Source organism: Squalius cephalus (assembly GCF_949319135.1).
Source record: "Squalius cephalus genome assembly, chromosome: 1".
NCBI classification, from domain to species: Eukaryota; Metazoa; Chordata; class Actinopteri; order Cypriniformes; family Leuciscidae; genus Squalius; species Squalius cephalus.
In genome coordinates this window covers 41,047,397-41,075,292 of record NC_137122.1, presented here as the reverse complement: position 1 = coordinate 41,075,292, position 27,896 = coordinate 41,047,397, and the positions used below count along the sequence as shown (strand labels likewise).

The window sequence follows — 27,896 nt, the reverse complement described above, 5'->3', positions numbered from 1 at the left end:
TTTCAGTTTTGAGTATTTATTTATATAGCCTATTTACTTTGCCATTTAACTTTGTTGGACTTTCACAAACAATGTTGGAATTTAAATGTCAAAGTATGATTTTTTTCCACATTTGTTTACTATGCATTGATCACTTGTTTATTTATTAAAAATATAGCCCTTTTTTTATTTTGAGCTCGCTTTTATTATTATTACTATTATTATATTATTAGCTGCCATACACAAATATAATTAAATTGCAATTATAATATTTGATGATTTTATTTATTGCAAAACTGTGCAGTCCTTTCCTATATCTCTATCCATGATATTGATCCATAAAAGAAGGATGATTGGATGAGGGATGGATGTATGGATATCTATCTATACAGATGCACAAACAATATCAAACTATACAGATAAAATAGTACTGAATTATGTGTGTTACACACAAGTGTTACAACCCCGCATATAGGGTAAGTTGTAACATTTGCACTTCTGTCACTTTCAGTGCAACTGTACGAAAATGGTAGGTCCTAGAAAAAACTTTGTGTTTATTTGTAGCAGAGATGTGTATGTTGCTTGTGTAAAAAAAAAAAAAAAAAAAAAAGATTAATCTAACTTAATAATTTTTTAATAATTGAGCCAAAACCAAAATGTGTTAGGTTGTGCCCCGCTCTCCCCCAGGACTGCTGCAGCTTAGTGGATAAATATATTTAGCTACTTATTATTCAGAATGCAGTTGGAAAGAAAATATTTTTATAGGAACATTTCAGCAGGCTCAAGATAATTAATACAGAGATCATTATTCATTGTTGTAATCAATTGGCAGCCATAAAACATAGTCATAATATGCATTTTCACGTATGTAGGTGCGCTGAACGCTCTAACCGGAAACATCCGATATGTACTAGAACGCTGAAGTAGTTGTGCAAGTAGTCCATTGACACTCTTAGAATGGTCACTATCTAAAAGGCGTTTGCTATCAAATCGTGGTTTCATCATGTACTCTTGCTCTTTCCAAAATCACATTCAAACATTTGTTCGTATTTGAAGGCCATACAGCAGACTTCACTTTATAATTTTACTGACAATGAAGTGAAAAAGAAGTCAGAGTACAAATTATACGGTTTTCACTGGTTTCTGTTTCGATTATAATGTTATAGAAATACAAATGTCAAAGGTTTCATCTTTTATACAACACTTAGTTTGAGAATTTATTGGCTGTTTTTTTTTCTCAAAGCTATACTGTTGCCATGCTCCTGACAAAATTGTCATTGCTAAATGAGTAACAAATCACAGCAAGTCACATTAAGATGCACTTGCTGTACAAAATCTATAGTGCTCAATTTCAAAGAGCTTCACATGTGTGGCATAAGCTAGCACATAAAAGAGAATATGAAAATATGAACATTGACATTCTTTCCCAGTTCCCACTCACTCAGTATTAAAGTAACACTCACAAATGTGTTGTTTTTGCTACAGGTTGTAATGGCTTTCCTCGTGTGACTACAGACCCTGATGTACAGTTATAAGGGAAAGAAAAATTAAGTTTCAGTTTCACATATCAATATCTAACAACTTAAATAAAGTGGTGCTCAGTCCAGAGAGCAATTCCTTTCATTAGCACTGCCTGCAACAGCTCCCTAAAACATCAAATGGACGCCCAATCCCTCCTAATGAGGCCAAGATTGTAATAAATATGCCTTATTTCTATCGAGCCACATAAAACAGAACAGATGTAAAAACACCAGTAGAGAGAACCACTAAAATAGTTTGATGATGTGAGAGACGGCACTCAGCAGGTGCTCTTTGAGATGTGTACAGGAAGCCGGGGGGGGACGGCATCAGGGAGCCCCAGAACACGTCACCGGTCGATCTGGGTTAATGAGGGAAGGAACTGAATTAGTGAGGTCCAAATCTAACTAAACCCAGTGGAAAAGCAGTACTTACAGGAAAGATAAACTGTTTCTGTGCCTATAGTGATGATCAAAAGGCTAATTCTCATAGTTTAATGAGTTGATCACATCAGTCTAAATCTGTAGTCTCATATCGTTCAGTAGAGTCCGTTTCCTCAATGGAATTAATACAGAATGTCTCAGCAAGTGTCCCTTCAAAGCTGTCAACTCACACAGTACCAATCTATAACTCTGACAAGTTCTGTACATGAATGCCTTCATTAGTTTTATGTTGAATGAACAGAGAGACAGCGCAATTTATATTGAAATGTCAGCATGTCCCATGGGATCTTTGTGTGCTTGTGTCAGACAGCCAGCAATCCTGATTCTGGCTCCATCCGCTGAATAGTGTACTCAACAGAGCTCTCAACACCGCTCTCATGCGTGTGTTTGCTTATTCTGGATCAGAGTATCTTCTCTATGAATAAATGCATGAATTTTTTCACACTACTAGAGCTCTTGGCACAGTCTGAGATGCAAACTCAGCCTGGTATTTAGCTTTTATATCACTGTGTTTATAGAGGGAAGGAAGTGTTTCTGATGCAATGGGCCTAGTAGTCAGGATGACAAATTTTACATAAAAAGCAGGATAAACTTTATAAAGTGAGAAAAGTGATTAAGTCTCTTAAAGTGAGAGAGCACAAAAAAGATAAACAATATAAGAGTGCAAACACACTGCAAATGAATATGTGGTGTAGATGTATTTTCAACAAAGACTTTTTTTTGCTTTTGCATGACACCTTCTTTTATATATATAATACAAAAATATTGCATTGCTTGTTGTATTGTACAACATTTCTGGAGAAAGGTATTGAATATATGTCACAGAAAATGTCAGTAGCCTCCCATTGATGGCTAAGCAGTGTATTTTGGTCCTGAATATATATACACTCACCTAAACGATTAAGGAACACCTGTTCAATTTCTCATTAATGCAATTATCTAATCAACCAATCACATGGCAGTTGCTTCAATGCATTTAGGGGTGTGGTCCTGGTCAAGACAATCTCCTGAACTCCAAACTGAATGTCAGAATGGGAAAGAAAGGTGATTTAAGCAATTTTGAGCGTGGCATGGTTGTTGGTGCCAGACGGGCCGGTCTGAGTATTTCACAATCTGCTCAGTTACTGGGATTTTCACGCACAACCATTTCTAGGGTTTACAAAGAATGGTGTGAAAAGGGAAAAACATTCAGTATGCGGCAGTCCTGTGGGCGAAAATGCCTTGTTGATGCTAGAGGTCAGAGGAGAATGGGCCGACTGATTCAAGCTGATAGAAGAGCAACTTTGACTGAAATAACCACTCGTTACAACCGAGGTATGCAGCAAAGCATTTGTGAAGCCACAACACGCACAACCTTGAGGCGGATGGGCTACAACAGCAGAAGACCCCACCGGGTACCACTCATCTCCACTACAAATAGGAAAAAGAGGCTACAATTTGCACGAGCTCACCAAAATTGGACAGTTGAAGACTGGAAAAATGTTGCCTGGTCTGATGAGTCTCGATTTCTGTTGAGACAGTCAGATGGTAGAGTCAGAATTTGGCGTAAACAGAATGAGAACATGGATCCATCATGCCTTGTTACCACTGTGCAGGCTGGTGGTGGTGGTGTAATGGTGTGGGGGATGTTTTCTTGGCACACTTTAGGCCCCTTAGTGCCAATTGGGCATCGTTTAAATGCCACGGCCTACCTGAGCATTGTTTCTGACCATGTCCATCCCTTTATGACCACCATGAACCCATCCTCTGATGGCTACTTCCAGCAGGATAATGCACCATGTCACAAAGCTCAAATCATTTCAAATTGGTTTCTTGAACATGACAATGAGTTCACTGTACTAAAATGGCCCCCACAGTCACCAGATCTCAACCCAATAGAGCATCTTTGGGATGTGGTGGAACGGGAGCTTCGTGCCCTGGATGTGCATCCCACAAATCTCCATCAACTGCAAGATGCTATCCTATCAATATGGGCCAACATTTCTAAAGAATGCTTTCAGCACCTTGTTGAATCAATGCCACGTAGAATTAAGGCAGTTCTGAAGGCGAAAGGGGGTCAAACACAGTATTAGTATGGTGTTCCTAATAATCCTTTAGGTGTTAAATTGTGAACTGATTTGTGCTTTCAGGCTATTTACATTCACACAACATGAAAATATAAACCATTTTAATTCAGACGTACTGTGAAAGCTAAGTCTAAATCATTGTTCCTCTTCATATCACCCAGCTCAGAGTGTGAGCTTTTATTTCGGCCACATCCGCAAACCAGGCGGACTTTTATTTTGTTTATGTCGTAAAATTGGAGTGACGCGTTCCTTTACGGCACGGGCTCTCACCGAGTCACCACTTCTGAGAGTAGTCGTGCATCCTTGAATCAATACGAATTCGTACTCCAGTAAAGGTAGGTATTGCGTGAAATTATCTCAGACGCTTAATTATTTCAGCCAGGAACGGAAAACTTAAGCTGCGGCAAATGACTGATCAGTTAAGCATGTTCGCATAGCATGTGCGCTACTGCTAAATCCATTAGCTCAACTGCTTTTACGCGCTCAATCCTTCCTCGCTACTATTTATCGTTCAGACCCCATTGTTCACACCGTGTCACCGGTCTTCGTAGATTAATAGCATCTGCTTTCTACAAAAATAAACTGCGTCAAAATGGAGAGGGATGAGTACATGTGTATGACTTGGACAGCGGGGAGGCTTTTCATCATGGCCGCTTGTAAAATGCTGGAGGATGTCGCGCGCTACGGCCGTGGAGATGATCATAGATTTGAACATTCGAAGCTATTTTTCGCGATAAAACACGAATTAATAGTTCCATTATGAACCTTACACGCAGGATTTTGAAAAATACGATTATTTTCGTAGTGTATTTCTATTTTTCTTTTTCGTCTATCAAAAGAACACTCACCGACCAATGAGAAGGAGATTTTAGGTCATGTGTCCGGAACCGGCATCACCGACTTTTTTTTTTATGGTTATTATTGCTAAAAAGTAGACTGTATTGTCCACCCTTAATTAGTATTATATATCATCATCATTGTTGTTAGTAAATGTGACATATATGCAATAATACAACATTTTACTTGCATAAATTATTCCTTTAGTGCTTGATATGTTGGTAATTTCTAGTGTAAAGGCAGTGCTCAAATATAAGAGAGAAAATGGATAATTTTTGGTATATAGAAATGTACTTAAATGGTGTCTTATGTTATGGATATATATATTTTTTTTTTTAGGCAATGGCAAAGTTTCATGCTCCTGTTATCCAGGACAATCCGTCAGGATGGGGTCCTTGTGCTGTTCCTGAGAAGTTTAAAGACATGCCCTACCAGCCTTTTAGTAAAGGAGACCGACTGGGAAAGGTAAATTCGTGTTAATATTCACTGGCCAACCTTCTTACATTATGTTCTGAAATGTGCACTATCATAATTGTATTTATTTCCTAAAAGTTAATTGCAATTATTTTTGTATGTAGGTGGCTGACTGGACTGGTGCAACTTACCAGGATAAGAGATACACAAGTGAGTGTTTGCACATTCATTTTTATTCACCCACTGTAATTGTGACATGTGAGCAAAATGACCTTTCTTTTTTGCTTAAGTCACTCATCAGTCAAAATTGTTGTTCTTCTGTTCTGTGTAGATAAATACTCATCTCAGTTTGGAGGCGGCAGTCAGTATGCTTATTTCCATGAGGAGGATGAAACAAGCTTCCAGTTGGTGGATACTGCCAAGACTCAGAAGACCGCCTATCAGCGAAACCGTATGCGATTCGCTCAGGTAGAGCTGCTTTCTAAACATTAAAGCTTTTTCTCTCTTACACCAACCTCTCTCCAATCCTCTATGGCTCTCTCTTTTCTAAGTCTTTGTTATTCTGTGCTTCTGTTCTACAGAGGAATCTTCGGAGAGACAAAGATCGCAGGACCCTTACTCAGTTCAACATGCAGACCCTGCCTAAGAGCGCCAAGCAAAAAGAAAGGTGAGTTCTGCTTACCCAGTAGGAAAACCACACAAATAAACTAGTCAACACACACTCAGCCTGATCTTTCTCTGAATAGGGACCGTATGCGCTTGCAGAAGAAATTTCAGAAGCAATTTGGTGTTCGGCAAAAGTGGGATCAGAAGTCTCAGGTATCAAATGCATCCTTTTCATCTCTTTTCATCTTTTCTTTGATCTCCAGCCACACAGCATTTCACCTCCACTTTAATTTTGTTTTATTTCTGTCTCAATTTTTTGCACTCGGTTACCATAATTACTACCAACATGTTTTAGCATGATCTTTTATTTCAGGAGTTGTTTTTCTTTTTATTAATACCCTCAGTGAAATTTCTTATCCATGTCTTTTTACATTTACTTAAAGTTGACATGAAATGGAATTTCTTTTTTTTAAATGCATGTTATTGGTCTTATTGTGAACGATTTAGCCATGTATATTCCTTTCTTTTTGACCTCGTAAAATGGCCAACAAATTATCACACAATAATCACGATAATTATCACGATAGATGTCAAATCTTTATTTGTTTTCAGTTTAAAGTCAGATTTTTGCTCCTGAATCCAGACCGTTAATTGTGGTTTTATCCTCTGACTACTGTTTATGATCAGAACATGACAAACTCTTGCAAAACAGGTGAACATTTCACAAATTAATATTAGATGTTTTGTCTCTTAGAAATACACATTTGACAGTAGCTTGAGTTGAGTAACAGTAGCAGTAGCTTGAGTAGATTACAGATGTAAATTTGTTCATTTACAAAAACAGTAAAATCTTTAAAAAATTAACAATTCAGTATAATGCAAATGCACAAAAACTGCTATAGCTTAAAGGAGAACTCCGGTCAATTTTAACATTGAGCTCATTTTTTTGTACATTTGGAGTGCTGTCAGTACAGAGAACAACGACAAAAATCGGTGTTGCCTACACCGAGTTATTCTATTTTTAAAATTTGCACCCTGTTGACTTCAATGGGGCAAGTACTAAACCTGCTTTTAGCCTCTTAACATCCTTGATGTGTCATTACAAGTGCACAGAAAATGTGAGTGATTCCTTCAGAGTGAACACGAGTGAATCTGACTGCAGTAGATGTGAAAGAAATGTATAAAAATGATGTTATTTAAGCCAGCGCAAATACCTGTTTACATCCTGTTTTTCGGTTGAAGTCCAAAGTAGTCGATTGCCGAGTTCACGCGCGTGATCATAGGTAACTAAACTAAACTAGTATTGAGTTTTAATATCAACTTGGTATGAACGTATCAGTTCTTTTCACTCTTCTATTTCTCAATTGCCCGAATATCGTTAAACATCTACCGTCACCTCAGGCCCAGCTCAAGCCCAGGGACTCCTCGGTGGAGGTGCGCAGTGACTGGGAGGTGAAGGAAGAGATGGACTTTCCCAGGCTCATGAAGATGAGATACATGGATGTGGCCGACCCTATCGACGTGTGAGCATTCTGACATCACTCATGTCATCGAGATTTCATATGAGTTTGTTGCTGCTTCATTCTCGTTCTTCTCTTTCTCAGTGAGTGCTGTGGAGCTCTTGAGTACTACGACAAGGCTTTCGATCGCATCACCACACGCAATGAGAAACCACTCAAGAGCATCAAGAGGATCTTTCACACCGTTACCACCACGGATGACCCTGTGATCCGCAAGGTACTGTGAAGCACACTTACCCTCGCCCACTTTTGTTTGTCATTGCTGCTGGTGTCTAGTCACACTTTATTGATGTGTCTGTCTTTTCTAGTATAAATAGTATTGCTAATTGAGCTTTTTCTGAACACAACTCATCCACAGCTGGCAAAGACCCAGGGCAATGTGTTTGCCACCGATGCCATCCTGGCAACTCTGATGTGCTGCACACGCTCAGTCAACTCCTGGGATATTATCGTTCAACGTGTGGGCAACAAGCTCTTTTTTGACAAGAGAGACAACTCTGATTTTGGTAAGCATGTGCTTCAGTTGAGTGCTGCTCATTTTAATGGCTGTCAAAAGGCCGTAGTGTCTTGATGCTGGCCATATTCTGGTTTAACTCTAGGGATTATTATAAATTTGCACTTGTCTTGATATGCAGGGCTCAACAATAAGGATTGCCCCAGGGTCAGTGTGAGAGTGCCAGCTAGTATTGCATTCATCTTCATTAATTTACTTTTTATGCCTTGCTAGTTGTTGAGCACTGTTGTTGCAAATTCTGGAGAATTAAATTTGTCACCAAATTAAAAACGTCAAGTTGGTTAACAACGATGAGGTTTTGTTGCTAGGGGTGGGAGATATGATCAAAATCTTATATCACAAAATGAGTGATTTTATTTCACGATAATGATATGTATCACAATGTAGTTATATTTGCTTTTAGTAATATTTTTGAGATACATTTTTGATCACCTTGACATTTCATAATTCTTGTCACCATTTTGAATATCACAAATAAAACTAATACTAGTCTAAGTAATAAACTCTCAAGCTTACTGAAGACAAGTAAATGGTGATAAAATAATACCAAAGAAACTCATTACCAGCAGTAGGAAAACAAATTTACAAATAGGCCTACCTGAAAAACTTCAAGCACTAGAAATCAGAAATACATACATTGTATAATATAGTATATTAATCAAATATATATATATACACCAAAACAGTGCATAGTCTTCAGTGTAAATTAAATGTGCACTTATTCTTAGTTACAAAAGTGATTCAGTCAAGAGAAGTGAAACTTTCTCTTTTGTTGTTTTCATTAACGACAGCAGGTTTAGTAGTTGGTTAAGAGCTGCACGGATCCAATATACTAAGGGCCTGTTTGCACCTGTTCACTTCATGCGTTTTTACTGATCAGGTAGCTATCTGATATGTTAAAACGGTTCCATTTACACATGGCCACATAAATGTGTCTCCGCAAAACGAATATAAGTTCGATCCTCAATTCCTCAGTTCACGTCAACGAAAGCAACAGATATGAGCTGCATTTTATTTATCATCAGCTAATTTCAAGAACAAAGACAGCAATAGGAGAGAGAGCAGCATCAGCACTGGTAAGATCATTTAGTCTCACTACTTTTAATGAAGATGATTGTGTTTTGAGCGTCGGTGACACCAAACTTTGTTTAATTTACGTTAGTTTGTGCATTGGCTTGCTGAAGAGATTCTGCTCATCTGCGGCGACGTGTTGCAGTAGCGCCGTCATACCTGGCTATAACATTTCATATAGCCTATAACTCTCACACGTTCATTATTTAACATTTTGGAAGGTGTAACATTTTTATAAATGGCAATTTTTTTTTTTCAGTTGGGCCATTGAAAATATTGGCCTAAACTTCTAACTACTTATGAAAAAATCATAACCGTTAAGCCCTGATATACCAATTATTTGTGTTTTTGCTGCATAAAGTAATAAATGTGAAGTTTGAAAGCTTAAACTCACTCTCCCTTGTAGACCTGCTTACTGTGAGTGAGACTGCGAATGAGCCGCCTCAGGACGAGGGCAGTTCCCTCAATTCCCCCCGAAACCTGGCTATGGAGGCCACCTACATCAACCACAACTTCAGCCAGCAGTGTCTTAGAATGGTATGCTTGTGTTTTTCCACAGTAAACCGGCCATTAACATGATACATTTACATCCATATTCTGTTTCAGACAAAGACATTTGTATGAATGCATTTTTTGTTGATTTGGTGTCAGGGAGGAGAGAGGTACAAGTTCCCCAATTCTAACCCATTTGTTGAGGAGGACATGGAGAAGAGTGAGGTGGCATCTGTTGCCTACAGGTATGTGCAGACCTCTGCAAATAAAATAAGTGTGTGTATGTTTATATTATACTTTTTTTTTTTTTTTTTTTTACTAATTAAATCTTTGTTCAGACAGGTGAGGCAGCAAAACTCTTTTCCCATTTTTTTATTTTCTTGTCTTTTTTTCTTTTTCTTATTTCCATATGTGGATTTAAATCAGATTTGATTGGATATGTATTTCATTCTGATCAGTAACATTGAATTGTTGTCCTAAAATTGACTTCGTTCAATCATATTTGAGTGCTGTTTGAACAAAACCTAAGAATGAAGAATACATTTATTATAAGGGACATTACTAACTATTATGCTGAATTCAAAATGGTGACCTTCCCTGACTGATTCTTAGGTACCGGAGGTGGAAGCTGGGGGATGACATTGACCTCATGGTCCGCTGTGAGCATGATGGAGTGATGACCGGAGCAAATGGAGAAGTCTCTTTCATCAATGTCAAGACCCTGAATGAGTGGGACTCCCGAGTAAGATACAAAAAGAGAGATGGATAATTGCATTTGGCCAATTCAGAGATACAGGTGATATAATTCTTTGCTCTCTGTACAGTACTGCAATGGAGTGGACTGGAGACAGAAACTGGATTCCCAGAGGGGAGCGGTTCTGGCCACAGAGCTGAAGAACAACAGCTACAAATTGGCCCGTTGGACGTGCTGTGCTATTCTTGCGGGATCTGAGTACCTCAAATTAGGGTGAGTACAATACCACCGTCACTACATTATTTGTTATTTTGGTTTCTTAAATTGAGTCTTTGTCCTGTCTGATTTCTCACTACATGTTCTTTTCTCTTTAGGTACGTCTCCCGTTATCATGTCAAGGACTCGTCTAGGCATGTCGTCCTTGGCACACAGCAGTTCAAGCCCAATGAGTTTGCCAGCCAAATTAACCTGAGCATGGAGAATGCTTGGGGCATCCTGCGCTGTGTGATCGACATCTGTCGCAAGCTGGAGGAGGGCAAATACCTCATCCTCAAAGACCCGAATAAGGTAAAGTGAAAGATGTTGCATTGTAGAATTGAGATATTTGACTTACTGACATACTGTCTATCAAACATTCTTTATTATAAACGTATCTTGAGTAGAAATGAAATGTACTGTTTTACACACCTGCATGGTGCTAATTTTAGCTGTAATGCTGTGCCAGTAGGAATCACCTTGGCAACTTCAAAGTATTTTTCTGCCATAATCTACGTAAAATCCATAACTCTTTTTTTATTTTGTGTGTGTGTTCCTTAACAGCAAGTAATTAGGGTGTACAGCCTGCCTGATGGAACCTTCAGCTCAGATGAAGACGAAGAGGAGGAGGATGAGGACGAGGAAGAAGATGAAGAGGGTGAGGATAGCTGATTGTTTGTCACTTCAATATGTTTATCCATACTTTTTATCCGGTTACCTTTGTTTCTTATATATTTTTTCATTTCTTCCAACAGATGAAGACAATTAAGGCGTCATCAACTACCACAGCTGCTAGCATTATGTGTTTCAATGCTGTAAGAGCTGAATAAAGATAGTTGATTATTCATGTACTGTGGTGATGTCTCTGTCTGTTTAAAAATGAGCACGCTCGGGCTGGGATGCCTTTGCAAATTCAATTATTATTATAGATTAGGTTATGGAGCGTGAGGGCAATACAAATGACCTTTCTTATTAAGAATTGATTCTGAACAATCTTATTTGTTAAAACATGGTGCTAGGAATGCCGAGGCCATGGGCTTGATTCCCAGGGAATAAACATACCTTGAAGTGTCTGTGAAATGCATAAATGTAAATGAATGGTCTGACATTAAGTTCTGCAGGTAACACTGTAATTAAATATAGCTGCTAAATGGTTTGTTTCTGGCCCTAAAATAAAACTAAATATGCCTCAGCCACACTGTTGATGCTTAATGGTTTGAAATTGACAAGTGTAAAAAACAATAAATGCTATATTTATTGATAAGGGGGTATAAGAAATAGTAAAGCAGGGTTTCCGCGGGGTTGTAAAAGGTAGTAAAAGGTAGTAAATTAAATTATGGCAAATTAAGGCCAGTAAAAAGTAGTAAAAAGTAGTAAACGTCATCTGACGAGGTAGTAAATTTTCGTTAGTGCGTTAGATTTTCCGTTTGGCGAGTAAATCTCAAAAGGCTATCCGCCACACTGGCGAGTGAATGTTCATCATACCAAAATAGTAATAAAAAAATATTACAATTGCCTTTTGTAATGTTATGATGCCTGGAAATTAGTTCAAATCTCCTGCGAATCTAGAGCGAGCGAGCAAAAGCGCGCATGCAAACCGTGTAGCGAGCGCACGGCAGAGAGGGAGAGACCTTGCGTGTGTGTGTGTGTGTGTGTCTCTCTCTCTCTCTCTCTCTCTCTCTCTCTCTCTCTCTCTCTCTCTCTCTCTCTCTCTCTCTCATGCAGTGGTGACGCGTTCATATAAACGGCACCTAAACGCTGTAAAAACTATATTATGACATTTTAATTGTTTATTAATAATCAAGTGTTTCTGTGTCAGCTGCAAAGATGAAGTTGACACTGACTCGCGATCTTCGCAGTAGTGAACGCGCCGGAGAAAAATGCATTTCTTACGGATTAGCCTATAGCCTACTTTTATTTAGTTTTGAATGGTTCTGGTTAAAAGTAGAAATTTCAAGCTTTCTGTAGATAATAGATATAGGATATTTCTAATTTGTTTAGGTCTGTGAGGCGAGTAGCCTATATACGCTGAGTTTCGGTTCATGTCTGAACGTGTTGTGATTATACAAAATAATGAAACGTGGATTAAAATTAAGATAAAATTAATACAAAACGAAATTCGTTTCAAAGAGAGGCTTTGTGTTTTCTGTTTGATGTCTCTGTGAAAGTTTTAAAAGCATCCTTAATGGAGAACGAATGGTTAGGCTACAGGTTTTTTTCCTCAAATGCAAACACAAAATAAGACAAAATACTTTTTAAAAAGACAAACCATCAATTTTTGGGGAAAAATATGGATTTATAGCTTTTGAAAAAAAAATCTGGATGGATTAATAGCGTTTTGGAAAAAATCTGGATGGATTTATAGCGTTTTGAAAAAAAAATCTGGATGGAAAGATATTTCATGTCTTTACTTGTCACTTTACTTAACACTTAACACTGCTACAGTTGAAGTTTGAAGCCGTGTTGGTAGTAAAAATATTGTGATGGTAGTAAAATAGGTGGTAAAAAGGTAGTAAATTCAATTCAAGAATCTCTGTATAAACCCTGTAAAGGCATATAATAAAGTTTTCTTTAAAGAAAAAAACAGTAATATTGTGATATATTGTTACCATTTAACTTAGTATTTTAAAGTGTAATTTACTCCTGTGATGCAAAGCTGAATTTTCAGCATCATTACTCCAGTCTTCAGTGTCACGTGATCCTTCAGAAATCATTCTAATATGGTGTGCTGCTCAAGAAACATTTCTTAATATCGGTGTTGAAAACTGCTTGCTATTTTTGTTAAAATTGTGATGCATTTTTTCCAGTATTCTTTGATGAATAGAAAGTTTGAAAGAACAGCATTTATTTGAAATATAAATGTTCAAGGTTTAACTTTTATTAAGATCACTTGCGGGCAATTTGAATGCAGTGTAGTAGACAAACATAAAATACACACCACAATATAAAACAAGACAAATAAAAGAAATAAGAACACACAACAGTACATATAAATCTAAATTACTAATATTTACCCTTTAGAGTATGCTGTCATTTTAAATCTATTTAATGTGTCCTTACTAAATAAAAGTATTAACTTCTTTAAAAAATAAAACACTTTGGGGTGCATAGCCAATGGGGCTCTTCAGTAACCCTGATGGTTTGTTTGTACTATTAAATAGTGTTTGATTTCCACTGGGAGAAAAAAAAAACTATTGTTCTGTTTCTTGTGAGACTAGTTACAAGTTTTCCATCCTTTCTTTGAAGATCTGGTCACACATCTCCTTTTGTGTCTCCAACAGTACCAGCAACCGCAAAACAAATATAACAGAATAAGTGAAGGATACAGCCTGTCTACACATTTGAACATTGACCTTTGTGCATGAATTGGGGCTTAAGTAATAGATCTTGTGGGATGAATTCATAGTTTGCCTTTGGGTCCTGCTTCATGCTTTAAAAGGGGCCATCTCCACAATATGTGCGATAGGATTATCATCCAGATTTTTTCCCAAGAACATGCCGATTTTCTCCACTGCTGTCCTGAACGTGGAGCCAAATGCATCAGTATCAAAAGAAATCTTAAACAATCTGTATTAAAGAGCATTCTGCAAATACTATGAGATATTTTGAGGCTGTGATTACTATGACCATGTTCTCATGTGTCAGGAAAAGGATGTTGTACTGCCCTCTCTCGGATGTGATTACACCAAGATAAACTGCCAGCTAAAACACAAGGTAAGAATTGATACTTCTCTTACACCTTACAGCTACCTTTTGTGTCACATTAGGATCGATGAGGCAGAAGCCTGAACTTTAGGAATAACAAACCAATGTCCAAAAATTGTTTAAAACATACTCTGATGTGCTGTTAGTCTAAATGTTCCAGATACTGCTGGTGAAAAGCTCTTGGGAGTCTCAACTTTGACCCAGATGTGAGGAAATAGAGGAAATATTACCACATTGTCTTTTACATTTCTAATCGCATATATGATCTGTCATTTAAAAGACAAGAGGAGCAATGAAGCTTAGACCAAACAAAAAAATTTCTAACATTTGATTATATAACCAAACATGTGGCTTACACAAACACAGGAATAGTCAGGTCTGCCTTCACGGTACTCTAACCACGGCATCTTCTCAGGATTGTTGGAAATGTTTTTGTCTGTTGTGTCCTCACAAATTAAAGTTATGATGTTCTGTGTCCATATTGTAGGCCTACCTGCAAAAAAATGGTTCAGTATGTAAACAACCAAATAATTCACACACACATCTTTATAGTATAGCAAATGTAGCAAACCGGGACCAGTTGTCATGCAAGTTCCTTTAGGAGTTGTGAAAATGTGAAATAGTAAAAGTTTTATATATTTTATTCATTTATTTATTTTCATAATTGTCATTAGAAAGGGGAGAACAAAGGGAATTACAAAAGTGGTAATAGAACATATTCTTAGTTCTTAAACAGCATAAATGTTCAGCAACAACAGGCTTGGTCTTAGTTTGTACTTTGGATATGACAGTAAAAGAGGTTGTAAACAGCCTGATCAGAACTGACGCAGGATTGCGCTGACAATGTACAGAGAAAACAACATTTAGATAAGAGGACAGATGAAATATGTCACAGTCCAATCGTATTCTGCTGTAACAAACAATCAAGTAATCAGGAAATAATTATTTTCTTTTATAGAGAGCAGCACATTTGACTGAACAGACTGGAAGAGAATGGATGAGATTGAAGTATCACACAGTCATGGTCAGTAAACTCTAGATGTACGAGTTCTTGCATAGTAATGAGTTAAACTATGTTGTTGTTTTTTTGTAAGACTATCCACAGGAAAAAAACATAAATTACCTATATAATTACCTAAATGTCTTAGAAAATAGACTTTAACTGTCGCAGATAAAATAGACTATTTCATTTTACTGATCTTACCAATTTGACTACATTTTCTTACAGGATTGTTTAGAGATAATAGTAAATTTAAGACTTGTAGGCTATTTGTCAAATTCAGATGTTGATTTTTCAGTGACAGCTAGCAGTACAGTAACACCATAATAGTCAAAAAGATTTGTCTTACTGCTATCAAATTTACCTGACAGCTTTGAAGTCAGTCATGGCAGTGAAATAAGGCCAAAGATACATTCATCATATGTTTGGTCAACAGAGGTAGACCTATAGTATGTGATATTTGTAACACTTAATGAAATAGACCTCTATTAAACCTCCAAATCGATGTCATGCACCAAATAAAAACATAATGAAGCAATTAGTGTCTTCAGACCTGGTGTGTGCTCATTATACAATATTATTATCGAGGGAGCAATCATTTCAATAGCCAGCAGCAGCTGATATTCATACAGCCTTTTTATTACTGTCTTTATTGCTACTGATTAAAACCAAGCAACACAAAAAGTAATGTAACTTACACAGTATGGTAAATGAAACCACTCATATGGGAGGTGGGAGAAGATTATTTATATTTCCTAAAATAGCTACAGTGGCTTTAATATTACATTTATTTCAGCTTTCCCCTCATGTAAGTGCACTGTAAAAAATTTCTAACCCTCCCAAATCAAAAATTTCAAGTGACCGATAACATCTACATTTTTCTATTGGCCCAAGTGAAATTCTGTAAATTATAAAATTAAATTTACAGAATTTCACTTGGGCCAATTGAAAAATTTAGATGTTATCGGTCACTTGAAATTTTTGATTTGGGAGGGTTAGAATTTTTTTACAGTGTGATACAGTGCAGTCAACAAGTCATTACTGTAAAATAAACCCGACAACAAATATGTGGGAATTAAATATTGATTTAATTGTATACTATCTTAAGGCTTCCGTTAATAAAAAATAGCCCATTGCAATATACTAAATCATCCTTGTAACAAGACAAACACTACAACTATATTACAATAATATTGATACTGAAATCCTCTGAGATCATCACAATCGATAATAGAGATGCAAGATGGCATCAGTTGGATTTGTATGAATTGAGAGAGCAAGTTTGCAATGTGATGATATGAGAGACATCCAAGTAGCGCCAGTCTCAGTTATACCCAAATGATCATGTTGCCAAGGACAATAGGGATATTAGCAGTGGTGTGAAGTAACGAATTACAAATACTCATGTTACTGTAATTAATGTAAGTAGTTTTTTTCTGAAATTGTACTTTTTGAGTAGTTTAAAAATTGTGTAATTTTACTTTTACCTGAGTACATTTTAAGTGATGTATAGGTTCTTTTACTCCACATTTTTCCTTCCGTTTGTGGTCGTTAGCCTACTCATTACATGCTTGTTTTAAAGGGGTGATTGATTAGGATTTCACTTTTTTCAACTTTACCCAGCCAGCAATGACATGTGGGGCCCAGATGAGGGCTTCATGGGCGGCAAATGTGGGCCCCATTATGGGCTTGCACCCGGGATCCACATTGGGGCAAGCCGTGGAAGCCCAGACGTACTAAAAGTGGGACCTGTAAGGGTACTGCATGGGTCTTATGTCAGACCCATTTGGGCCCCACATGTCATTGCTGGCTGGGTAGTTAGTGTATAATATTTCTATTTGAGCATAAACAACATCTGCAAAGTTGAAAAACTCAAAGTTCAAAGCAAAGGGAGATATTTGCTTTTAAAGAAATCACTTTTTAAGGACTACAACAAATGGCTGGTTGGGACTACAAAACATTCCTCCCAGTTTAGTGACATCACCAACCCTAAAACTTACATAAACCCCGCCCCCAGAACACGATTTATAGATTATCAAGACAGAATATGCTAATCATTGACTAGAAGATAACTACACATAAGCTACATAAATTCATCAACTAACCATTCAGAAACGTCCTGTTGCACATGTTGTCACTTCTTCTTGAGTCTCTCCATCTTTGTCTGACTCCGGTTTGAGCATAAAAGGCTAAACGTTTTTGAAATTTTCAGTGTGTGTGAGTGCAAGTTGTTGTAGCTCCACCCTCTGTGCCGGGAGCAGCAGCTCATTTGCAATTAAAGGAACAGACACAAAACGGTGCGTTTTTGCTCACCCTCAAAAAATTACAATTTTAACATGCTATATAAAAATATCTGTGGGGTATTTTGAGCTAAAACTTCACATACACACTCTGGGGACATCAAATACTTATTTTACACCTTGTGAAAAGGGCATTATACCACCCCTTTAATTATTATTATTTTTTTTTATCCATCAATGTGACTGGATTGAGTAATTGGTCTCGTGACTATCATCAAATCAAATTCTGCATAGAAAACTTTAACCGCTAGCCTATCTGCTGTTACTCGTGGCTGCTGTGGATTGTGGAAGTGCATTCTTCAAGCATCAATTCAATATCAGCGTCTTCCTCTAATATGCTACGGTACATTTCACATTTCTGCTTACTATGATATTTATATAGGGTTTCGGTGTGAGGTTGGGGGTGTTAACTCCCTCAAGTGACGAGTTCATAATCATGCGGTGAATTCCCGCTTCCATTTACTTCATATATTAAGAGACATAATGCGCTCCCTCCCAATAATAACCAACTGCAGAACCGCAGAGCCATATGTCACAGCAGTCTGAGGACAGCACTGCCAGGCCAGCAGCCTCAGACTGGTGTTGGGGAGGAGCTTTTAGCATCAAGGTTAGGTTTAGTGGTTGGGAATTTGTCAAGGTAAAGCTTATAGTTATAGTGAAGGGTAGGGTTAGTTGTTGGAACGGGATACAGCACCACTCTAACTTCTGGTCTGACGCTGCTGGCCTGGCGCTGCTGTCCTCAGACTGCTGTTACTGTGGTTCTGCAATTAGCCGGATTCGGTATGGCGTTAACTTGAACTGCATTTCAGTCAGTGTGTGACTACAGCTAATAAAGTTAATAAACAAAGTTTTTTGATTGATCCATTTACGCCTTAATTTGGCAAGTGCACTTGTGTGTGTGTGTGTTTGTTTCTTTTGTAAAAGTTTCCCGGAAATAACTTCCCTATTTAATGCAAAATTTTTATTACAAATTATATTATCAGCATTACAATGTGAGTAAATGTAGCCATGTAAAAGGAAAGGGATGATACCCCCTTCTAGAACTGTGCATTTACGTTTAAATTGTAAGATATTTAATGGCATGGAATTACAGTGGAATTAGTGTTAACTCACTATCTTGGCCTTTTTCAGTGCATTGGGTGAGGTAAACTGAGAACTTCAAAGTGTCATTAGTGATTCTCATTTATTTATCAAAACACTAAAACTGGTACCGTTTTGGAGAGAAATTTGGTATTTTTTAATCTCTGTTTAACCCATCTCATGGTGTTTGATGCTGAACTATCGTGTGAGTTTCTAAAGATTTTTGAATTCTTTGCACAGTTATGAACATGATATTTTATGTGCAACAATAGCATGTTGCATGTTGAAAAAAAAAAACAATTAGGTGTAAGGCCACTGAGCCTGAGCAGTGGCCTTACACCTAATTGTTTTTTTTTTTCAAGCAATATGATTTCAATGGTGACGAATGTACTGATTTGATGCATTTTAAAAAGATGGATGATAGATATTCTTCAATCTTTCTGACAAAGAGCAAAAGATAATGTGAATTGCAGTATGTGCAATGTTTTTTTATTTATTAATTGTAGTGCAGTGTTTATTATAAGGGTGTAGAATCCGCAGCTCAGTACTCACTACTCATGAGTACTTTTAAATTAGCTAGTAGTTTTTTGGACAAGTACTTTTTACTCTACTCACACTACATTTTTGGAATGTAATGGTACTTTTATTTGAGTATGTTTTTTCAGTACTCTTTCCACCACTGGATATTAGGAAATATCAGACCTTTGAATGAACTGTAATCAAGTATTCTACACTCAAAAGATTTATGTATTTGAATTACATATAAAAATTTCCATCCATTTGGATTGCATCGTTTCAACGTAAACAAACTAATAAACTTAATTTGGTGCATATTTGCCAGTCATACATGATTGAAACGGGTGAGTGGTCAGATTTCTGTAACAATACTAATAAACTGGATGGGTTCTAAATACACTTTTTAATTTCAAAATGAACAGATGTATGCTGTAAAAAACAAAAACAAAACAAATACCCTGTTTTGTTTTGCTCTGATAATAAAATTTTTGTCATGTCTATATCTTTTTTTTTCCACAGAAGAAGGGATTAATCTTTCTGACTCTCCCAAACTGAGATTGGTCCTGGTTGGAGTGACAGAAGCTGGGAAAAGTGCTGTTGGTAATGCCATTCTGGGCAAGAAAGCCTTTGATGAGGTTGGGGTAAAGACTCGAGAGAGTTTCCCGTGTCAGGGTCTGGTGAGAGAACAGCAGGTGCTTGTTGTTGACACCCCGGGTTGGGAATGGTTCAACGTCAATGGCTCCTCTGCATCAGTATGGACGGTGAAGAAGGAGATAATGAGGAGTATGAGTCTGTGCCAGCCTGGTGCCCATGCCCTGCTGCTGGTGGTACCACTGTCATTCTCGTTCTCCCAGCGTGAGTGCCGTGCCGTGGAGGAACACGTTGAGCTGTTTGGTCCAGAAGCCTGGAATTGCAGTTTGGTGCTCTTCACAGTCTTAGACAGAAAACAGTTACGTGGTTCCACCCTAAAGGAAGAAGTGAAGTTGAATGTGGAGCTACACAGGCTGGTTGAGAAATGTGGAGGCCGTTTTCATGCTCTGTACAGCAATTCCAAAGAAGGTGAGAACCAGGTGGCTGAACTTCTGGCCAAGATCACGAAATTGATGGCTACCAATGGAGGGACTATGCTCTACAGTGAGAAGGTGCTGGAACATGCCAGAGAAATGGAGATAGAAGAAGAGAGAAGATTGGAGGAAGAGCGAAAGAAGAGGGAAGAGAACATAGAGAAAGTGAGAGAGTCATTGAAGGCAAAGGAGTTAAGAAGGTCGAGAAGGAGAACAGACCAACAGATATTGGACGGTAAGACAATATTCTTGATTGTTTAACAAAAGGTAAACATGTGGAGTTATATTTGTGAAAAAAGTACTGACCACAAGTTAAATGAGAATAAAAACCTCAAATATGTCTATCTTTTATTATTTATACTTTTATATTTTAGCTTGATAATGAAATGTCTTAGATAATTCATAGTTCAATGCTTTAAAAAAAACACAGGTGCTGCTCGGTTGATTTTGTTTAGATTAGTTCCGAATAATTTTCATTGGCGAAGCAAAAACAGATAAAGTAACTGAATATTACATAAAATGTGAGCAACAAGTTTATCAAGCTCTCTGATTAACTGCGGCTTCATGACTACAGCCAAATCACGAACAGCAGCACTCTTGCTCATGTCAAAGTCAATACGCTTAGGATGTTTTTCTTGTTTTCTACAGGTAAGGAACAGAAAGCCTCAGCTAGATACAATAACAACAATGACCTGCCTATCAGTGGCAGAAGTAACTTTCTTCAGAGCTGCAAACAACAATGAACGATGAAAAGGACCTCAGGATTAAACAGTCATATCCACCCCTGCAACTTCCACAACTCACCACCAGAAGCCAGGCCATCATCATTTCTCATCTGTAGTACCTGATCCAGACACTACAGAGTTAACCTTTAACATCCAAAGCAACTTACAAATGAGGAACACAAACATGCTTTGGCACTTTATTTACATAATTATTGTTAAGGATTTACAATATCAAAGCTCATAATACATTGTTGTAATGTTTTGCATTCAAACATTTGCTTTTTGTGAAAATGCTCTGTCATGGTAACAAAAGAATATATCATGACATTAACAATTTAAAAGTGTACAGATAGTATGACTTCCGCAATGTACTGCTCTGCTTTTACCAGTTTTGAGGTTTCAATTTTAAATTAAATTAAAAAATAAATTAAAATTGTACAATTGTGTAATGCTAAATTAAACCAGGGGTTTTCTGTGACATTTTAGAAGTGAAACTGTTTGTCATTAAAATGTATTTAAATTTCCTTTAATGTGCAAAAGTTGTTATTTTCTTCTTTTCATTCTTGTCTTTGACAAAATGCTTTGGCCAGAATTACTGTAAAAATGTTAAAAGTGCTACATTAGTTTTCAATCCTCTGATACAATCAGTCTGCATCTTTCAGAATTTCCTTTTATGCTTATACACTCATTTTATATCACTTGATCTGTCATTGTTTAACTGAAGCACTTGAAACTCTCACACCCTAAGAGCAAATAACACGTGACACATAAGACACACACATAAGTGCAATTACCTTTTATAATAAAACATGTGATATTTGACAGTGTAAAAAATCATATGAAAACAAAGTTTTCAGCTCAGACTTCCACCAGTATGCAAGGATTTTTAACTACCAAAAGATTAATTTGCCATGTGCTATTAATTATTAACAAACCAGAAAGCTTTAAAAAAAAAAAAAAAAAACTGTAAGTGTTAAGTTGATCAATTGATGTGTTCGAGGACAGCAGGTCCTAAATCAGGGATGGGCAACTTCAGTCCTGGAGGGCCACTGTCCTGCAGAGTTTAGCTCCAACCCTAATCAAACACACCTGAACTTAGGACTCACCCTCCAGGACTGAAGTTGCCCATCCCTGGTCTAAATTGATGCTCATCTCAGCTCTTCTCAATCTTGAAACACACTTTTTAAAGCTTTTTAAGGAAGAAAAAGTTGTTCCAACACCTCCTGACTCTTTCTAAACCTCCAAATTCCTATGCATAAGGAATCATGGATCTTCTGCCAGGCCTCCAGTTCAGATTTCCATAGAGCTGCTCTGGAGCGGATGAGCAGAGAGGCCTCGCTCTTGCTCCCTTTGGCCAGACTTATACTGTCTTTGCAAATAAAAATTACATCTAAGCCAATAAAGAGGGCATTTAGAGTGATGAATCCAGCTCTCGCAGACTTTGAGAGAGCTAGTGGCGTACCTTTTGCCAGCTGGCCAATGTCGGGAAGGTCTGCTGCCAGTTTGGGAATGCTACGAGCACTTTGTGCTTCCTGGAGCCCGACCTTTGTTGCAGTTGCAATCACCTCCTCAGTTTTGAGTACTTTAACAGCTGAAGCTGCATCTACCAGAGCATCAATACCTTTGGCCACTCCTCCTGCACGAGCTATCAACTGTCCTGCTTTAAACATATCCACAACATTGGGTTCCTCTATACGCTCACTACAGGCCCGCTCCAGACAGTCTAAAATCTTCCCCACATCATCCATGTATCTCTGAAAAATGTTCTGTGCATTTTTCCCATGGTGACTGTTGACTGCTGCTTCAGTGATGCCTGTGACTAAGCTATTGACCCCACTGGTCACCCCCAGACCAACACCTGTCAGAGTGAGAGCCAATGACACTCCTGCAGTGACAGGGGCAAGAGCAAGACCAACAATGGACAAAACACCCCCTGCTATCCCAACCGAACTTCCAGCCACAGTGGAGATACTGGCCCCCATCTTCATCTTGTCCAGCTGAACTGCATTCTCCTCCAGGTCTGACAGGAACTTCTCCATTCTAGAGCGACTCTTACTGAATAAACCAATGAAGTTCAGAGCGTGGTCCTGAAAAATGAAGGTCAGCTTTGTGTTCTGGTCCATCCTAGACATTAATAGAAAAAAATACAGTTTACAGCCACATTTCACGATGCACCAGAGTGTGAAGAAAACATCGGATCATAAAAACAGGTCTCACCTTATTTTGCACAACTGCTTCAAATGATCAAGCATTTTTTTCATGGAGTCCTCACTTATGTTCAAGCTGAACTTCACAGGTTGAGCCTTCTTACATCTGTAAAGAGTTTAAGGTCAGCTTTGAGGTCAGTAGGATTAACAAAGACTATATTTTAGAGACTGTTGTAAAAGCAAATAATCTTTGAATTCAGGTTGAATGATTCCACTCAGTTTGGCTTATAGGTTATGATGAATAATGAAGATGTTTAAACCTTACCCCAATATTACCCTAATATTTATAATACTTGCCTATAAGTATCTTCAGTCCACAAAAAACTCTTGGATCTGTGAGGGGTTGTAAATGTAAAAAAAAAAATAATAATTATTGATGAAACTATGGACCTAAACCTTCAATTTAGTTGATTTAGTAAATGCCATTGAGATTGTTGTGATAATCTGTGTGTATTAACATGTTTATTAAATGACTATCCTTTTAAATGAACATTGCATGAATGTCAGTACTAACTTTTTCTCCATTCTCTCACAGATCTTTTCTGTGATACGTATGTATTTGTCTAATTGAAAAGCTAGGACGTCCAAGTTACTGAGTGAAGGAAGGAAGAAGGTTTCTGCATTTCGTTTAAAGTGGATAAGGAGAGGAGAGGCCATTCTGGCAGCTGTGATGACTGATCGCACACTTTCAGGACTCTCAGCCTTTGGCAAGAAGCTCCGTCCAGTGAAGACAAATAGTGAGGTGACTGTGAGCTTCTCCACAGCATCCAGGAAGTTGTCAAGTTTCTCCAAACCCTCAAGTGTGTCCTTCAGGACGGCACCCAGTTCCTTCTCCAGCTCCTGGAGTCTGGAGTCAGCCGTGACCTGAGTTAAACCACTCCACAGGTACTCCCCAAAAGCCTTGGCTTTGTTCTCTGAGCGCTGAACATGGTCAAACTTAAGACTGACTTTGTCTGCTTGGTCCTTGATGTCTCTCATCTTCTCCAGCTCTGTCTCTCTCTGAAGGGTCCATTTTTGTTGTTTGTCACAGAAGTCGCTCACTGTCTGAATGTAGTTGAGTGTGTCCCCTACATACTCAGACAGGAGCTCCTGTAATTGTTCCCTGTGTCAAAACAGAGCAATTTACATAGTAACAATGATATTTCCTATCTGAATAAATATGTGATTAATGCATTTCAAAATATTTTAATCATAACAGTTTAAACTACTTAGTAGGTCATTCTGAGCAGTCAGAGCAGATTTTCAGAGAAATGTTGCCTTCCTGCCATTCAGAAGGGCTATTCTTGGTTGGTGTAGTTCATATTAAGATCTAACCTATGTTAAGGGTTTGACTACAGTTTGTTGTGGTGTGTTTACATTTTTAAACAACTCAATTGGCAACCCAACACTGGGTAAATATTGGACAGAACACATGGGTTACACATTTTAACCCAATGTCAGCTCATTTAGACTAAAAGCTGGGTAAATTTTTGACCCATGGTTATTATTTCCATCTTTCTTGTATCAAATGTTAGGCTAAATATATTCATTTAATTTATATAAATGATTTATATATATAGGCTAATATATTAATAAAAACCTGTCTATTTTGGAAATGAATGGATATTATGGTTCAACAGATACAGACAATTTATTGCGTTTGCTAAGTGATATTAAAGAAGAAAAATGCTTTCTGTCTCCTTTGTCGGATTACAGCTTCACCCTCTGTCAAACACCCCCATTATTCAACAATGTAAGTATGGCAGTGTCTGGCTGCAGACTTGCACTTGCACCATCAGACTTGCACTCTCTCAGTCACCTGCGCTTACTCTGCAAGTGACGTTTACTATATGGTTAGGGTATGATTAGGATTTGGTTGAGGGTTAGTTGCATGTAATGTAATAATTTACTGTTATTGCTATGGTTAGTACATGTTACACATGTAGTCAGAGAGTACCAGTGCAAGTCATGGTAGCTGATTTTGTTTTGAAACGCGTCGCGGCTGTATGTGAAATATGGCCGCGTCAAATCTTTCTTTCGGTCTGCAAGGCAAACGAACCTAGCAGATGTGAAAAAATGTTAGCGGAGCAAACATTAAAAAGTTAAAATAAAGATGTTTTTTGTTTTTGTCAGAACAGTAATTATTTGATATTTAGTGAATGCAAACCTTAAAGTGATTCAGGAAGATCACCTCAGGAAGTTTTCTCTCAGGACAAAATGGCCGTTGATAAACCGCCGATCAGGTGTGGTGAACAAATGAGTCCTACTGAAGGACTCATATAGAGGGACTTCTATAATAAAGTGATTTTGTATGATTGGTAACCAGGCACTAAAGCGATTACCCATAAAACGTGCTTTGAACCAATCGGATTGCTTGGGTCCTAAGCTCGGACTCATCTCTTCAGTAGGACTCATTTGTTCACCACACCGGTTTGGCAAACCAGCAGTGGGTTAACCCAGCAGGCTGGGTAGTTTGTGAGGAGGAGCATCATTTCTGTGAGTGAAACTTAACCCAGCGGTTACACAACAATGTGAAAATCACCCAACAGGCAGATCACAGGAGTCTGGGTAAAAAAGCAAACCTAGCACATTTTAGAGTGTTGCACAACCGTATGAAACTCTGTAAGATCTTAATAAGAACATTAAATGCCCACACCCAAACAAAACTGATGGAAAGATACAAAATAGCCAACTTGTTTTTCTGCATTCTCGGCTGTTGTTTTGTGGTCCTGTCTAATCTGAAGAAAATTGTGTTTGATTCCTAAACTGCTTATAGCCTATAATGTTCTTAATTCACGTTGAAAACAGAATTTAAAGTTGCTGTCTTTTTTCTGTTTGATTACATCCTGACATGTGTTTTTATTTTGGACGTAACTTTGTGTAATCATAAACTATGGAAAAAAAGATAACAAAAAATTATAAATAATAAATGTACCCACCTGGTGCCCATTGTAGCCTATTTCAGAGTAGTCTACTGATGATAAGCTTTGGTGATGAAACTTGTCAAACTGAGAGTTGAGAAAGCAGGAAATCTTTTGTTTTTGCTCTGGACGGAGCTTTAGCCTAAGTTTCGCTTTCTTTTCTCTGCGTTTTCTTTGCTCCGCCCCTCAGCACAGAGGTTCAAGGGTTCAAAAGAATTGTCCGTTAATAACCGGTCAAATGCGCATCTCAACAGTAAGGCTATACTCTCATGAAAAACACTTTCACATGTTAGCATAGTGTTTTCGGTAGTCACGTCACCGGCCCTAGACAATATGAATGGCGCATTGTCTGGATGTACTGGTGGTGGTGGTGACTGTCTGACACTCCACAGCTCGATAGACCCCTCGCTGCAGACTGTAGCGCGGTGACGTCACGTATGTTACCACGCATGCGCAAAGTATAGTGTTTATAATACGCACGTGCGCCGTACTGACTGCTGTTAATTGCGCTTGTACAAGTTATATTTAGATTAATTTCGGATGATGTTAGCGTGTGTTCGAAAGCGATGGATTCGATGGCAGTAAGCATTATTTATGCTGTTTAAACAATTGTGGGTTTGTGTTAACGGCTTTTAATTGTAAGATATGCCAGATTTTTTTTTTTAAAGACGTTAAAGTTATGACATGTTTTATGATATGTATTAGCATTCGAAATGACAGGGTTTCTGCAGATCTTAAAAGGATCTGTAAAAATCTTAAATAGCCTTTAAACAAATTAAGGCTTGGAATGTGTCTTAAAATAGAGCAGAAAGACTTAAATTAATGAAGTCATGTTGATTGTTGCATGCATTGCAAAAAAAAAGTTGTTCCTCAGTATCAGGTTGTATCTTTTATTTTAATTTTTTGCATTTAAATATTACTTTTTACAGACAACTAGCAAAACATGTCAATCCTGGGCCATGGATGGAGTACAGCTGTGACGACATAACAAGCAGCAAGCCAGCAACCATTCTAAGCATAACAGGCCTATCAGCTTTTGATGTATTAACTTTATCATTATTATTTAATTCTCAGGGCATTCCCAGACAACAAAACCTAATTGCAATTTCTTTAATGTCTGCTCTAATGTGCTTTAATGCATATTGTATTGTGCACTCTACATTGTAATGGAGGGGCATTTTGATTTCAATGAAGTAATCCTTTATTTTATTTTTTTATTTTATTTTAAATCCAGAGTGACATGCTAACAATTAGAAGATGGTGGTGCATCCTTCTGCTGAGCAACTCTCCTTTGAAGTAAGTTAGATCAAGTTGCACTGTATTTAAAATGTTGCCAACTTATCTGTGAACATAAATGTAGCAGATCAAAATAAATACCAAAAAGTGTTTTTAACTATAGATTGCAAATAATCATTGCGTTTATCAATGTAAACAAGTGGATTTCAACCCTGGTCCTGGAGAAGTCATTAAGAACAAACTGTCTTCATGAGACTTTATATTTTAAACATTTGAAGGTCAGATGCTGAAAGAAAAGAACTCCTGAAAGGAGAGAGAGAGAGAGAGAGAGAGAGAGAGAGAGAGAGAGAGAGAGAGAGAGAGAGAGAGAGAGAGAGAGAGAGAGAAGGTATTGGTTCCCACTTTAATTCTTAATAACAGGGTTTTGAAAATGATGCTACTCTTATTCTTACTCTCCAATTTAGAGGCGATGGAAACCCCCCTGCCTGTTTATTACTTGACCAAGGTAAGCACAGTATAAACTCCTATCAATCTATTCTCTTTTTAATTTTTATTATGTAAAGTTACATTTTGGACTGACTGTTGGCTAATTTGGACAGATGCCACCTGACATCGGCGATTTGACTTTCCTGAGACTTTCACTGACGTGCAAGATTTTCAGGGACGTTGTCAGTGAGCCCAAATTCCGAGAACAGGCCCACTTGAATGGCTGGACAGTAAGCTCTTTAAATCCTTAATAAGTAGTTAGTTCTGT

General features: G+C 37.7%; 4 protein-coding genes across 8 annotated transcripts; 2 read left to right on the top strand and 2 right to left on the bottom strand.

Moving 5' to 3' along the window:
• The first annotated feature begins 4,214 nt into the window (after positions 1 to 4,214).
• eif3d (eukaryotic translation initiation factor 3, subunit D) lies at positions 4,215 to 11,256 on the top strand. Of its 2 annotated transcripts, XM_079863847.1 has the most exons (17): positions 4,215 to 4,341; positions 5,183 to 5,308; positions 5,422 to 5,467; positions 5,589 to 5,725; positions 5,839 to 5,924; positions 6,004 to 6,076; positions 7,265 to 7,386; positions 7,468 to 7,600; positions 7,742 to 7,889; positions 8,923 to 8,973; positions 9,375 to 9,505; positions 9,620 to 9,705; positions 10,073 to 10,202; positions 10,285 to 10,427; positions 10,529 to 10,721; positions 10,974 to 11,067; positions 11,165 to 11,256. In XM_079863847.1, the coding sequence occupies exons 2-17, from the start codon at positions 5,186 to 5,188 to the stop codon at positions 11,176 to 11,178; spliced, it is 1,710 nt and encodes a 569-aa protein (XP_079719973.1). In that variant the 5' UTR covers positions 4,215 to 4,341; positions 5,183 to 5,185; the 3' UTR covers positions 11,179 to 11,256. The 2 variants fall into 2 exon arrangements, with proteins under 2 accessions (XP_079719973.1, XP_079719974.1); XM_079863848.1 differs by lacking the exon at positions 8,923 to 8,973.
• Positions 11,257 to 13,742: 2,486 nt separating this feature from the next.
• sult3st1 (sulfotransferase family 3, cytosolic sulfotransferase 1) lies at positions 13,743 to 14,701 on the bottom strand (the record flags this gene model as incomplete). The annotated part of the gene is given in 4 exon segments (XM_079893312.1): positions 13,743 to 13,840; positions 13,843 to 13,928; positions 14,460 to 14,607; positions 14,686 to 14,701. Coding segments are annotated over 4 exon segments (348 nt in total).
• LOC307169105 (uncharacterized protein) lies at positions 14,007 to 21,334 on the top strand. Its single transcript, XM_079889529.1, has 4 exons — positions 14,007 to 14,123; positions 15,073 to 15,138; positions 19,530 to 20,309; positions 20,723 to 21,334. The coding sequence occupies exons 2-4, from the start codon at positions 15,108 to 15,110 to the stop codon at positions 20,815 to 20,817; spliced, it is 906 nt and encodes a 301-aa protein (XP_079745655.1). The 5' UTR covers positions 14,007 to 14,123; positions 15,073 to 15,107; the 3' UTR covers positions 20,818 to 21,334.
• Positions 20,877 to 26,328, bottom strand: apol (apolipoprotein L). Of its 4 annotated transcripts, none has more exons than XM_079889498.1 (6): positions 25,925 to 26,328; positions 23,521 to 24,108; positions 23,304 to 23,339; positions 23,017 to 23,112; positions 21,948 to 22,923; positions 20,877 to 21,829 (listed from the first exon to the last, which is right to left on the bottom strand). In XM_079889498.1, exons 1-5 carry the CDS (start codon positions 25,933 to 25,935, stop codon positions 21,993 to 21,995), a joined length of 1,662 nt encoding a protein of 553 aa, XP_079745624.1. In that variant the 5' UTR covers positions 25,936 to 26,328; the 3' UTR covers positions 20,877 to 21,829; positions 21,948 to 21,992. The 4 variants fall into 4 exon arrangements, with proteins under 4 accessions (XP_079745624.1, XP_079745625.1, XP_079745623.1 ...); XM_079889499.1 differs by having other exon boundaries at positions 20,877 to 21,837; positions 21,958 to 22,923; XM_079889500.1 differs by having other exon boundaries at positions 20,878 to 21,829; positions 22,126 to 22,923.
• Positions 26,329 to 27,896: the final 1,568 nt, after the last annotated feature.